General features: G+C 42.7%; 1 protein-coding gene across 1 annotated transcript in view; it reads right to left on the bottom strand.

The window, feature by feature from the left end:
* LOC145412518 (uncharacterized) overlaps window positions 1–13277 on the bottom strand; it is a 491890-nt gene that overhangs the window by 386233 nt on the left and 92380 nt on the right. Inside the window, exons 8-11 of the mRNA XM_080282412.1 lie at window positions 12721–12875; window positions 10430–10547; window positions 5708–5877; window positions 1281–1394 (exon numbers count right to left, since the gene is read on the bottom strand). Coding sequence (XP_080138538.1) covers window positions 1281–1394; window positions 5708–5877; window positions 10430–10547; window positions 12721–12875 — 557 coding nt within the window. The remainder of the gene's footprint in view (window positions 1–1280; window positions 1395–5707; window positions 5878–10429; window positions 10548–12720; window positions 12876–13277) is intronic.

A 13277-nucleotide genomic window follows, 5' to 3' on the forward strand; every position in this document is an offset into this window, starting at 1 on the left:
AGTGTGCTTAGTTGGTATGGTCATGTGGAGAGAATGAGTATGAATCAAATGATGAAAAGAGTATACAGTATCTGAGCACGTCTGAAAGCAGGAGGTGGCATGGTAAGCCAAGAAAGTTGCCATATACAGCAAGACAGCATGTGAGGAAGAGTTGTATGGGAGCTGACAATGCTAGAGAAGTGACAGGGGATCAAGCTGGCTGACTAAATTTTGTGTGGAGGAGAGTATGATATGAGTCTGACATCTCTCTCTCTCTCTCTCTTTACCTGGCAGTCATCAAATTGACTCACATGATGGGTATGAAGCTATTTGTGAAGATGTGTAGCTAATAGGTGGAGCCAGAATTCTGAGGGTTTGAATGGTGAATTAATAGGGCCCATTTCATAGGGCATATGGTTGGTTAGTTCTCCCACTATTGTATTCTTTCCTTCTCTTGCCTTTCTGTAGCCTACATCACCCCATCTGCAGATTGGGGGGGGGGGGGGGGGGAAGAGCAGAATGATGATGGTAATTTTATGTAAATGCCTAAAAGTAGCATGAGCTTTGTTGATGGTTGGGTGGGAGGGGAGTCAAAAAATTGTAAGAGTGCGTGGCCACAGACCCAAAAATCATTTTCTTTTTTTTTTTCCCCCGTAAGTTAATTTATTCAAGACTCAAGAGCTCATGATTCTTCCAAAGGAGCACCAAAACCAATTAACCATGGATAATATGACCATTTACATTGCCTTTTTCATATGCAATCTGATCACTTAACTATTTTAAACTGTACTTCTCTCCTTCTTTCTAGGTCCTATGCTGTGCACTTGTCTCCTTGTTTCTGGGACCTATACTGTACACCCAATTCATGTGGGATACATAACTGGATAATGATGATATTACTGCAAAAATTGTACAATATACTGTGCATAATTATACAAGTTAGGCATACCAGTTAGAAAGATTACCTGTATCAAGCAAATACTACATGTATCAAGCAGATACTATCACCATGCAATGAATTAATGTATGCTTGCACCAAATTCTCATCTCTTCATTAGGTAATACGCACTCGCAGAGACTCAAGTTGCAACATCATTTCAGAGTGCTGAATCATCATAAACCATACAATACACTGCAAATCAAGGTTCTAATGAAGGCCGTAACACTTTAGCAGTAAACAATGCAATGTGTAATAATCAACTAGAAAAGTGTAAGTGAATGTAAGATACGGAACAGCAGGAGAGGTGTGGGTGCGGCAGCAGACAAGCGGGCGAGCAGCATGCGGTTGGACATTTGTTTACCTTGCACTTCCACCCAGTTCTGCAGAGGGAGAGGCCAAACGGGCGGGCACATATCACATGGTACGCCTTGTCACACACCCCACACACCATCTCATCGCTCGGCTGCCGACACATCTGCACACCCGGTAGAGGAGGGGAAGGGTGTGTACGGGAAGAAGGGGTGGAAAGGAGGGGAAGGGGGGATAGACACTTGGGAATTACTGGTCATGCACCAAGTTGCTGTAGCTAATGGATCAAGGACTTTTGATTTCTATTTCTGATTTCATGGATAAGACAGGGGCAAGATGCCCCATACTGGGTGTGACTCTCCCCTCTCCTACACCATTACAACAACACAAGTGGCTGAGCATGCAGGGTAATGCTTGTTTTGGGAAAAAACAGGTTCTGTTCTGTTAACTATGTACACCTGCATAATACATTAGGTCACTATACCCAACCAAAGCTCTTAGCTTATGATAAAATCCAACAAGATTCTAAATCATTGTCTAAAACGATGTTTGCAGTTAGATACACAAGCAATTAGCCTTGTATTTCTAAATAAGTTCAAGAAGACTATGGACTATCATATATACAATATGTATCTGCTAACTCTCACAGTTATACCAATAAGGTAATCATTACATAACAACATACACAATCAATAATCCAACATATACACCCAATAGGGTGCTTTCAAAGCTAGTATTCCAGTAGATGTCTCCACGATTTGAACAAACACATTCCCTGTGCTGTTTAAATAGCATAATTTTCTTTGTTAAATGTAGAGAGTGAGAGCAGTACGAGTATAAGTGGTTGGGGAATGGCTGGGAGAAGAAGCGATGAGAGAAGGGAGGAAGAGATCAGTAGGGTGCAAGTAGTGGAAGCAATCAAGAAGATCAAGATGGGAAAGGCCCCAAGAACTGATGAGGTGTGTGGTGAAATGCTGAAGTTTGGGGGTGAGATTGTTGTGGAGTGGATGTGGAAGTTGTATAGATCAGCTTGGGAAGAGGGAAGGGTTCCAGAGGACTGGAAATCAGGTATAATTGTTCCTTTATACAATGGAAAAGGGGAGAGAGAAGTATGTGGTAACCATAGGGGTATTTGCCCTCTTAGTGTGACTGGAAAAATGTATGGTAGAATACTCATTGATAAGGTTAGGCATATAACAGAGGAGCTAGTTGGAGAAGAACAAGGGGGATTTAGGAAGGGAAGAGAGTGTGTAGATCAGATATTTGTTCTAAGATGTTTAGTGGAGACGTATCTAGCGAAGGGAAAGAAAGTGTAAACTGCCTTCACAGACTTAAAGAAGGCTTATGACAGAACAGATATGCAGGGTATGTGGAAGGTATTAAGAATATATAGAGTGGAGGGGAAATTGCTGAGTGCTGTGAAGAGTACCTATGAAGGAGCTAGGACTACGGTGCGAGTGGATGGTGAGCTGAGTGAGTTCTTTTATCTAAATGTGGGACTGAAACAGAGATGTGTGATGTCTCCATGGCTGTTTAATATAAACATGGATGGGGTTGTAAAGGAGGTGCAAGGTAGGGCAGTGGATATTGGGGTGGCTCTAATGAATGAGGATGAGATGTGGAAGATTCCGGTGTTGCTGTTTGTTGATGATACTGTATTGTTGAGTAAAGATGAATGGGAGTTGCAAGGTTTGGTGAATGAATCTGGGATAGTGTGTAGGAAGAGGACTCTGAAAGTTAATGTAAACAAGAGTAAAGTTGTGTTTGAGAGGAATGAACTCACAGAATGCACATTGAGGTTGGATGGTGAGGATATGGAGAATGTGAGTGCATTCATGTACTTGGGTAGTGTGATGAGAAAGGATGAAACTTTTGGGGATGAAGTGCTTGAAAGGGTACAGCAGGGAAGGAAGGTTGTTGGTTCACTGAAAGCGGTGATGAGAAATAGGGAGGTGAGTATGGAAGGTAAGAAGTCGCTGCATGATAGTACTGTATTGGGATCCCTACCCTGATGTATGGAAGCAAGGCATGGACCTTGCTAGAGGGGAACAAGTCAAGACTGAGAGCAGTGGAAATGAGTTACCTGAGAGGAGCATGTGGAGTGACATGGAGGGACAAGTTGACAAATGAATAATGAAGGAATGTTGTGGGGTGGATGTGGATGTGGTTGAGAAAATTAGGAGAAATACAATGACGTGGTTTGGACAGGTGAAGAGGATGGAGAATGAATGACTGACTAAGAGGGTGTATGTGGATGAAGTGGAGGGAAGGAGAGGGAGGGGAAAACCAAGGATGAGGTGGAGGGATGGAGTTGAGAGGTATATGAGGGAGGGGGGAGTGAGTTGGGGGGGAGGGCAGTCAAATGGTGGGTGATAGAGCGACTTGGAGGCGTTTTGTCTGTGGCCACCCTTTGCAGGATTAAGGCATGGGGCTATAGATAGATAGAAATATCTACACTGTTGTGTGAAACTGTGAATCATAGCAATGTCATATACCGTAATACCATCCATCCATCCATCATCCAATCCTACATTGCCCCATGAGGAGCGTAGGAGCCCGGGGCTAGGCAGTTGGTCTCGACATTTCAGATAAGAGTGACCAGACTCACTCATCCCTGAGTGGCATTACATGAGCAATCAACCCCAACCACCCCTTGGATATAAACCTTCATTGGCTCAATCCAACTGGAGTGCACTAATTACCCACTAAACCACCAAGTGCCAAAATTTGGCTATATGGTTACCATCCAGTGTTGTAAATGGTTTCCTGGTGTACAGGAAACCATTCGGCTTGTCACTCAGTGTAGAGTCATGCACAGGCAGAAGGAAAAGGAAAGAATGAAGGAAAGAACAGATGAGGATGGAAGGATGGAAGAGAGGAAAGGGCAGACACCTGGTAGCAGCACTACATCGAGTGAGTGGATGGTGAGCGCCCCCACCTACCACATACCGTAATACAAATAATGCAAATAGAACACAAATAATACAAACAGAACACGTATATATAATGTAGCGTGAATTGTTCATATTTATCATTAACGGAAATTGAAATATCATTGATGGCATGTGATGGCAACCCACCATTTCAGTGGTCCTATATTGTTTAATTTCTGCAACATTTAGTGGAAGTTAGGTTCTTAACACATAGTATGTTCAGACTGTAAATTATGCCTAGTGGGTATCTTGACCCATTCAATCTCTATGTGGGCAGAAATTTAATGTTGAGTAAATACTGCAACTCATCATTTTGCTCACTCCCTTCATGTATGCGTACCAGAAGACAGTCCCGTGTTTAATTTTTTTCACAAGAGATTTGTTTTCAAAACAAACGCACGAGGACTAATGCATAAAATAATACAATTTAGACTACTTGTGGTCTGGTTAGCTTAGATGAAGTAAGGTTCATTAATTGCTCTGGAGGGTCTGAGGGGCAACACAGGACTGTCTTGTGGTGCGCAAGCATGAAGGAAGTGAGCTAAATACTGAATCCCAGGATTTACTCAACATTAAATTTCTGCCTAGATAGAGACTAAATGAGTTAAGATACCAACTAGGCGTAATTTACAGTCTGAACAAACTATGTATTAAGAACCTAACTTGCGTTAAATGTTGCAGAAATTAAATAATATAGGACCACTGAAATGGCAGGTTGCCATCACATACCATTAACAATATTTTAATTTCCGTTTATGATAAATATAAACAATTCACGCTGTTATATATACGTGTTCTATTTGTATTATTTATATTATGGTATACAATGTTACTATGAGTCACAGTTTCACACAACAGTGAAGATATTTAACAAAGAAAAATATGCTTTTTAAACAGCGCGGGGAATGTGCCTGTCCAAATCGTGGAGCCATCTACCAGATTACCAGGCTTTTCAGAAGCACCCCATTCTATTCAGCATTAAACCTGACAAATGAAGCGTATCAAATCACTAGCCCCCAAATGTTGCAAATTACTGCCCACTATTTATAGAGACATTTACCTTCTATGAAAATAAAAGATGCAACTTAACTGACTCTCAACCCCTACTTTACTATACAAGAATTACACAATAACTGTGGGAATATAAGTTTAATTTATAGGCATCCATTGCTGAAGCCAATGGTATACAGTACATCTACACATCAAGACAGAGGTTTCATGACAACAGATTTTAACACCATGATTCTAACTACTACTAATACAATAACATAAAATATGCAAACAAAAAAATTACAATTAAAAAAACATAATAAACATGTGCATCAAATAAGTTCTTCAATTAAAACCTCAAAGAAACTCAACTAGAATACTGCTGTGTGAAAGCCGTCAGTAAAAGACACTCCTAATATCTAAACACTCTCAAAAAGGGAAAATCAGTAAACTGTATCTCTTTTGCCCATGGCCATAAATTTGGTACACATGGCAAATGATTCAGAGAAGGGTACAATAAATAATGTACTGTAAATAAATACTTGTTGCAACTCACCTGGCATGATTTACAATCTGGACACTGCCAGCCTGCACGAACCACTGGGGCAGGGTTGAGGGGAGGCTTGAGGCAGGAGGCATGATAATGATTACCACAACAGCAACAGAAGAGCAAGGGTGGTGCACTCTCCGGGGACCAGCTCTCGCACACCATACATGCCAGGTCCACTGTTGTACATTGTGGCATGGCAGTGAAAGGAATGATGGTTCAGTAAAGGAGCACGAGCACAAAAAGAAGGGATATCAGAAACAAGGAGAGAGAAAGGCAATCAGCTGACTGGTTAATGATGAGATATGAAAACACAATACACTAGATGATATAAAAAAGGTGAAAATGTTAAGTATCGGAAAACGGTGAACATGTACTGTATACTCCCAAAAAGGAAACATTGCAAGTGATGTACAAAAGTTCACCAGCAGTTGCAACAGTGGCCATCAAAAACCCACTACTGAACAAAGGTCTCTTCCAACCTTCTCAAGTTTTGCTCTGCAAAGTGGCACAATCGTAACCTACGAGGTCTTGCCTAAGTGACATACTTGCTGCTGCTATAAAGCTCAAATTGGGAAAAGTTGCAAAATATCATCTCAGTACTTCAGCGGCACCTCAGTTTGGGTTACCTGTCCTAGAAGGGCAGTCAAATATCCCACATGCTCACGGTAACCTCGCAGACACACTGTTTTTTATTTCCTGTTCTTTGTGTTTTTTTGGTTTCCTTTTTTCTCTTAAATTAGGGTACACAAATGGGGGCTGCGCTACCCGGGTTTATCCCAGATAGTATTGTATATACTTTTTGCTGTTTCCCCCCCCCTCAACCATGAGCAAACAACACCAGCATCCTTGCTGCAGTAGGTCTGTAGCAAAAAGTGCACAAGCAATAAAGTGTGCCTACAGTAGTGAGTGGGTTCATTTGACATGTAAAACTATGGATGCTAATGATCATCCATTTATGAAGAAGTGCCACCAGCTGGGATTTCACTGGCAGTGTAGCCAGTGTGTTGCACCAGCGGATGAGGTCTTAGCTGGTGGAGGAAGTAGTGTCACTAAGAAGGAGCTGGAAGATGAAGTTTTTGGGTGGATCTTTCAGGCCATCAAAGATGGTCCAAACAGACTGGAGGCACTAAAGACCATAGTCTCATCACCCATGGCTACCACCCAAGACCAAGCCAAGTCATTTGCGGATGCTGTTCATGGGTCTCTCATGGGGGGAGGGATGGATCTGCCTGGGGGAGTGGTTGAGATGCTCATGGCCAGAAAAAAGCCATTCGTAATCAACAGGTACTGATTGTAAAACCAAAGACCAGTGCTGATGCTCTGGCAAGTCAAGTGGGACCAGAAGACATCACAGGTGTACTTAAGACCAAGGCTGGTGGGCTGGTAATGAAGTTTCTGTCAGCCAAGGCCAGAGGTGAAGCAGCTGGGGGACTCAGTGATCATTAAGGCTCTGATTGCACATTTTGCATACCAGAGCCAAAGAAAATGGTGCCAAAAATTACCGTGACGGACCTTTCCTCTTCCTTGGGTGACTGACATCACCCCAAACATTGAGAAAAAACAATCAAGATGCTCGCTGACTGAGGTTGTATCCTCAACCTTCTCTTCGCAAGAACAAGGAATGACACTAAAACTGCTGTCTTGAAGATGTCACCAGAGGTGAGATCCTCCATTGTAGAAGAGGGCAACTATATCTATGGGCATCTTACAAGATGCTGTGCTTTTCACAAATTCTGGGATACACAGTGTCATCACTGTCAGGGCTTTGGTAATATATATGAGGGGTGTTCTAGAAAAAATTATGAATCTAAATGTGTTTTTTGTGCTGGAGCTCGTAAATCTAAGGATTATGGTAACATAAATTCTCCCAAATGTATCAACTGCTCTTCCATAAGACATCAAGAAGCTAATTCTAATTCACAGCTGGTTGCCCATTTTGCATCAAGCAAGGACTGTCTAATTATGATTTCTCATAGGAATAGATTGATTGAAAACACCAATTTCAACCATTCATAAAACTGACTACATCCCTCTTGAACCAGTTAAGGATGGGTCCTTTAAATATTCATTCTATCTGTAATAAGTTAGACTACTGTATATTAATGAAACTCTAAATCAGCATGAGCTTGACATTTTGTGCTTGTTTGAGACCTGGTTGTATAAGTATGATATTAATATTATTGTATTTGTAGTGCTTTGCCTAAGACACACTGTGATGTTACGGTGAATGGAGAGAGACTGGATTTGGTAAGAGAGTTCAAATACCTGGGTACAGTGAAAGAAAAGGAAGAGAAAATGTGCAAAAGAAATGGAAAGTAGAGTGACAGAAGGATGGAAAGTAACTGGTGTAAAGAAAACCTTGATAAGAAACAGAGGCTTGAGTGTTGCAGTTGCATGAGGCTTACATGAAGGAGTGTTAGTGCCAACTTTAACACATGGATGTGAGACTACGGTGTGGTATGAAAATGAAAAGTCAAGTGTGAGGGCAGTGGAGATGGGACTGCTGAGGAATGCACGTGGAGTACAGAGAGTGGATAGGATATGAAATAATGTGATTCGTGAAAGACGTGGAGTGAGGAAGCCCGTGGACACCAAAATTGAAGATAGCGTACTGAGATGGTATGTTCATGTGGAGAGAATGGATAACAACAGAGTGGTGAAAAAGGTACAGTAGGCTCGCCCAATGCGTGTCATCACAGTGCGTGAGTCGCATTGTGCGCGAGTGACCAAAAATCATAACGAAAAACCTAGAATGCGCGAGATTACCCCACAAAACACGAGGTAGAAGCAAGAAGTGCCTTAAAAACGCCATTTTCCATCAGTACGCGACCCCCCCACACACACACACAACGCATCAGTAGTGACCTAGAGGCTCATGGGGAAGGTGCTCAAGAGGAGTCTACCATAAGATATCGCCAATAACAGCTTCAATAATAATGTTTTCGGCAATAAGAGTAAGTTACAATAGATACCCAGTTTCTATAATAATGATGTTTATTTTGTGAATACCAAGTTGTTATACTGCCAATACATCCATAACAAGATGAGGAATGAAACAAACAAGCAAGAAGAGATGAAGGAAATTGCCAAAAATGTGAGCAGTAGCGAGGAGGAGAGGGAGGATCCTCCCCTCACCACCTCCCCTGACTCGCCCACCGCCGTCCTCCACTGCCCCACTTGACTCACCATCCGCCTCCCTCTCCACCTTCACAGCCCCACCTGACTCACCTGCTTCACCTAGCATACCTGCAACCCCCACCATACAGACTGTTGATGCATTCTGGAAGAAATGTAACATTCAACAGGCTGTAAATTTCTTCGTCAAAGCCTGGAAAAAGACAACATTGGCAACCGTTAAACAAGCGTGGTGTGGCCGGGGTGGTGGCGGGGGCACTGTAAGTGCACTGCCACGCCTCAGAACTGTTGTTGTTTAAATCCATCAGGCCTGTTGTCTACTGCTGTTAAGGTGACTGCCCATATTTTTGTTATTGCAGCTATATCTGTAGTACAATGTCTGAAAAATTTGACCTTTTTTATGTCTCTAACGGCCAAAAAATGTCCAGGTATTAGGGGGTACCGCCCATATGTAATTTTTCCCATAAGATTTTGTATTCACAGTGCACGAATTTCCAGTGCGCAAGGTCGTGGACCGCCCAATCTCTCGCGCACTGTGCGAGCATACTGTATATCTGAGTGAATCTGAAGGAGGGAGGTGACGAGGTAAGCCAAGGAGAAGGTGGAAGGATATGGTGGATAAGTGTGTGAGGAAGAGAAGTTTGGAAGGCAGTGAGGCTAGAGGACTGACAAGAGATTGAGCTGGCTGGATGAATATTGTGAGGAGAAGTGCATGATCAGGGATTTGGCACTCTTTTTAACGTGACTGTGTCCGGACTGACTTTATCGAATACATTTGTGTGAAGCTACAGAATGTGGTGAATGTTTCTGGCGTATCAGACAGAGCCAGAGTTCCGGTGACTTGAATGGTGAATGAATGGAAGCGTGGCCTATTGGACTGGGCAAACTGGGGCTGTCTGGACATTGCTACTCCTCACCCTGTCCTAGAGTGGGCAAGGATGTCCAGATGATGATGATGATGATGATCAAATGCTCTGAACTCTCCAACTCAAATTCTTCCCACTCGTTCTGGCACCTTGTCAAAAACCTTTGTAACAACTTTACCTCATCATTCTTCCCTCCTTTTTTCTACTCTGATGGCTCTGTAGCTGTTTCTTCTCCTCGCTCAGACTTTCTCCTCCAATTACACCTTAGATGATTCCGGTGCTGTTCCACCGTCACTTCCCTCCTCTGACTTCCTCATATATGACATCAAAATTTCTTCATCTGATGTATTTTATGTCATCACTGGCCTCAATACTAACAAGGCATATCGGCCTGATGAGGTCCCTCCTGTTGTCCTCAAGAACTGTGCTTCTGTGATTACACTCTGCCTAGGTAAACTATTTTGCCTTTGTCTATCAACTTGTAGCTTTCCTTTTTTTCTGGAAACGAACAGACCTTGAAACTGGCTCTCTGTTGTATTGTTTTTGTTTCTTTCTTGGAAGGAACAGTTTGCAGATTCCTGGCCCTTGGTTCCTTCTTCCTTACAAAAGAAAGAAAAAAGAAACAAACAAACAAAGAAGAAAGGAAAGAAAGAAAGAACCTGGAGGTTAGATGTTTCCAAAAATGAACTAAGTGTGTATAAAATAAAACATGTTATACGTTACTTACACAGCTCTCTGCTCTTCTCTGCATGAGTAGGGCAAACCATGGACAGGCTTTTAAGGTCCATTGTTGCCCCAGACCCCATTGCACAGGGAAAATGATACAACTCAGGGCATCCCATCACCTGAAAAGAAAACAACATTCTTTGGCCATGACTGTTCAGCATACTACTGCAACTAACTACAGTAAAACATTATGCAGATGAACTTCATTATGCACATATTTAATAAATAAAATATGCCAGGCAGTTAAGAATCTTAATTATTCACCCATCCATCATCCAATCCTATGTTGCCCCATGAGGACCATAGGAGCCCAGGGCTAGGCAAGTTGATCCTGACATTTAAGATGAGAGTGACCAGCCTCACTCATCCCTAAGTGGCATTATGTGAGCAATAAACCCCAAACTCCCCTTGGATATGGACCTACACAGGCTCAATCCAACTGCAGCGCATTAATTACCCACTAAACCACCAGGCGCCATCCATCCATCATCTAATCCTACTTTGTCCCATGAGGAGCGTAGAAGCCCAGGGCTAGGCAAGTTGGTCCTGACATTTAAGATGACAGTGACCTGCCTCACTCATCCCTGAGTGGCATTATGTGAGCTAATCTGGTTATATGGTTACCACCCACTGTCATAAATGGTTTCCTGGTGTACAGGAAATCATTTGGCTTCTCACTCAGTGTAACATCACCCATAGGCAGAAGGAAGAGGAAAGAGTGATGGAAAGAAAGACAGAGGAGGGAGTGTAAAGTCAGCAGTAGGCAGAAAGAAGAGGAAAGAATGTAGGAGAGAAAGACAGAAGAGGAAAGAATGAAGAAAGGTGAGGGCAGACCCCCAAAGTAGCACTACACTGAGTTAGTGGATGGTGAGCGCCCCCCGCCTACCACGATTCCTAGAAACAAAACTATCCATCACTCCCAAAACCGCTTTCCAATGAATACATGGGGTGGGATGGATGCAGAAACAGATGAAGTAAAGCACAGAGTTGAAACTATATCAAAAGTGTACCAAGACAAATGGGCCTCGATAAAAAATGGACAGGTTGATACAGTCAAGTGGAATGTTAGTGAAAATAAGGAATGCATGAGGGTGAAAGTGGTTAATGTGTTAAGAATGCTCGCTATTCTGAGATGATATTGTGTGAAACATACATGAAAGGGTGTGATGTGGATGACTAGGAGGGTATGAAATGTGTAAGGTCAAACAGGAAAGCACGTGGAAGATATAAGGGACTTCCACTGTTCATGAATTATGAATGGTAGGGGAGAATGAATGCTTAAAAAAGTGTCAACTCAAGGTAAATGTATATCAAGTTCCAGTTTCAAAAGGTGAAAGTGGCAGTAATTGTTGTCTATGGCCTTATGATAATATGGAAAATGCAGAAAAAGACAGGTTCTACTGGAAGAAGTGGTAAGATATATGCCCACGAATTAGAGGTTTTGTGATGGTTTACATGAATAGATGAGTTGACACTGGTCCTGTGATTGTAATGGATTGTTTTGGAGAGAAGAACGAATATTGAGCCAGTGTAGGTTTATATCAAAGGGGTGGTTAGGATTTACTACACATGTAATGCCATTCAGGAATGAGTGAGGCTGGTCACTCTCATCTTAAATGTCAGGACCAATTTGCCTAGCCCCAGGCTCCTATGTTCCTCAAAACACAGGATTAGATGATGATGATGACTTACGGACATGCATCAGGAGGCTATCACATGATTTATAAAGACTCCAACATGCTTCCATACACTGGCCATGGTCACCCAACGGTGGCTGTGCTCCTCAACGTATGGCAACCTCCCTATTCTGTTACTTACACACACACACACACACACACACACACACACACACACACACACACACACACACACACACTTGTATAATAATAATTAAAGGATCAATGAATTTATAAAACACAGTACTGCCTGTGGAATCACATGGAGAGACAGGCTGACAAATGAGGACATAAAGGAGCATTGTGGTATGGATGTGGATGTGATAGGGTGCGTTAGGAGGAACAAACTGAGGTAGTTAGGCCATGTGGAGAGGATGGAGGGTGACAGACTGACGAGGAGAGTGTATGTGAGTGTGGTGGAGGGGTAGAGAGGGAGGGGGAGACCGAGGATGAGATGGACGGATGGAGTGGAGAGGTATATGAGAGAGGGGGATGTGAGTTGGGAGCAGGGCAGTGAAATGGCGGGGGACAGGGCAACGTGGAGGCGATTTGTTTGTGGCCACCCCATATGGGATTAAGGCGTCTGGCATAGATAGATAGATAGCACTGCACATACCTTACATGGGATGGTAGCACCGAGCTTGTGACAATACTGGCATCTGGTTGTTGCACCAACAACAACAGCACGATCTACATAGCACAGTGTTTCCTCCGGTGTTACCTCAACACTGCCCGACCACACAGCACACATATAATGCACAAAGCAGTGACCTTTAAAGAAAAGAGGAGTAAGTTACAAAGAAATCATTAAAAAAATCATTTAAGAAGCCCTGCTTGCTTGAGTAAAAATCAAATTATTCTCAAGGCAGCATTTTTAACTATTTTAACTGCAAGTACAGTACTTTGCCATTTTTCCAGTCGATTTTCCCAACATCAGGATACTTCCACAAATGTATATTCGCACTGTATTGTTTATAATGGCTCCAACATGCTTGCATGTGTCAGTCTTGATTACCATATGGCAGCTCTCCATGCTGCTCAATCACTGGCAGGCTCCCTATTCAGTCCATTATTCGAGGTCATACTCTACAACCTTGTCTCACGTCTTTTTTGGTCTACCTCTTGCAACCCTACCCCCAATGCTCTCACTTCTCACCTTCTTCATCCAACTGT

The sequence above is a fragment of the Coenobita brevimanus genome, chromosome 93, assembly GCF_032717465.1.
Source record: "Coenobita brevimanus isolate Jiangsu-jjx chromosome 93, ASM3271746v2, whole genome shotgun sequence".
NCBI lineage: Eukaryota > Metazoa > Arthropoda > Malacostraca > Decapoda > Coenobitidae > Coenobita > Coenobita brevimanus.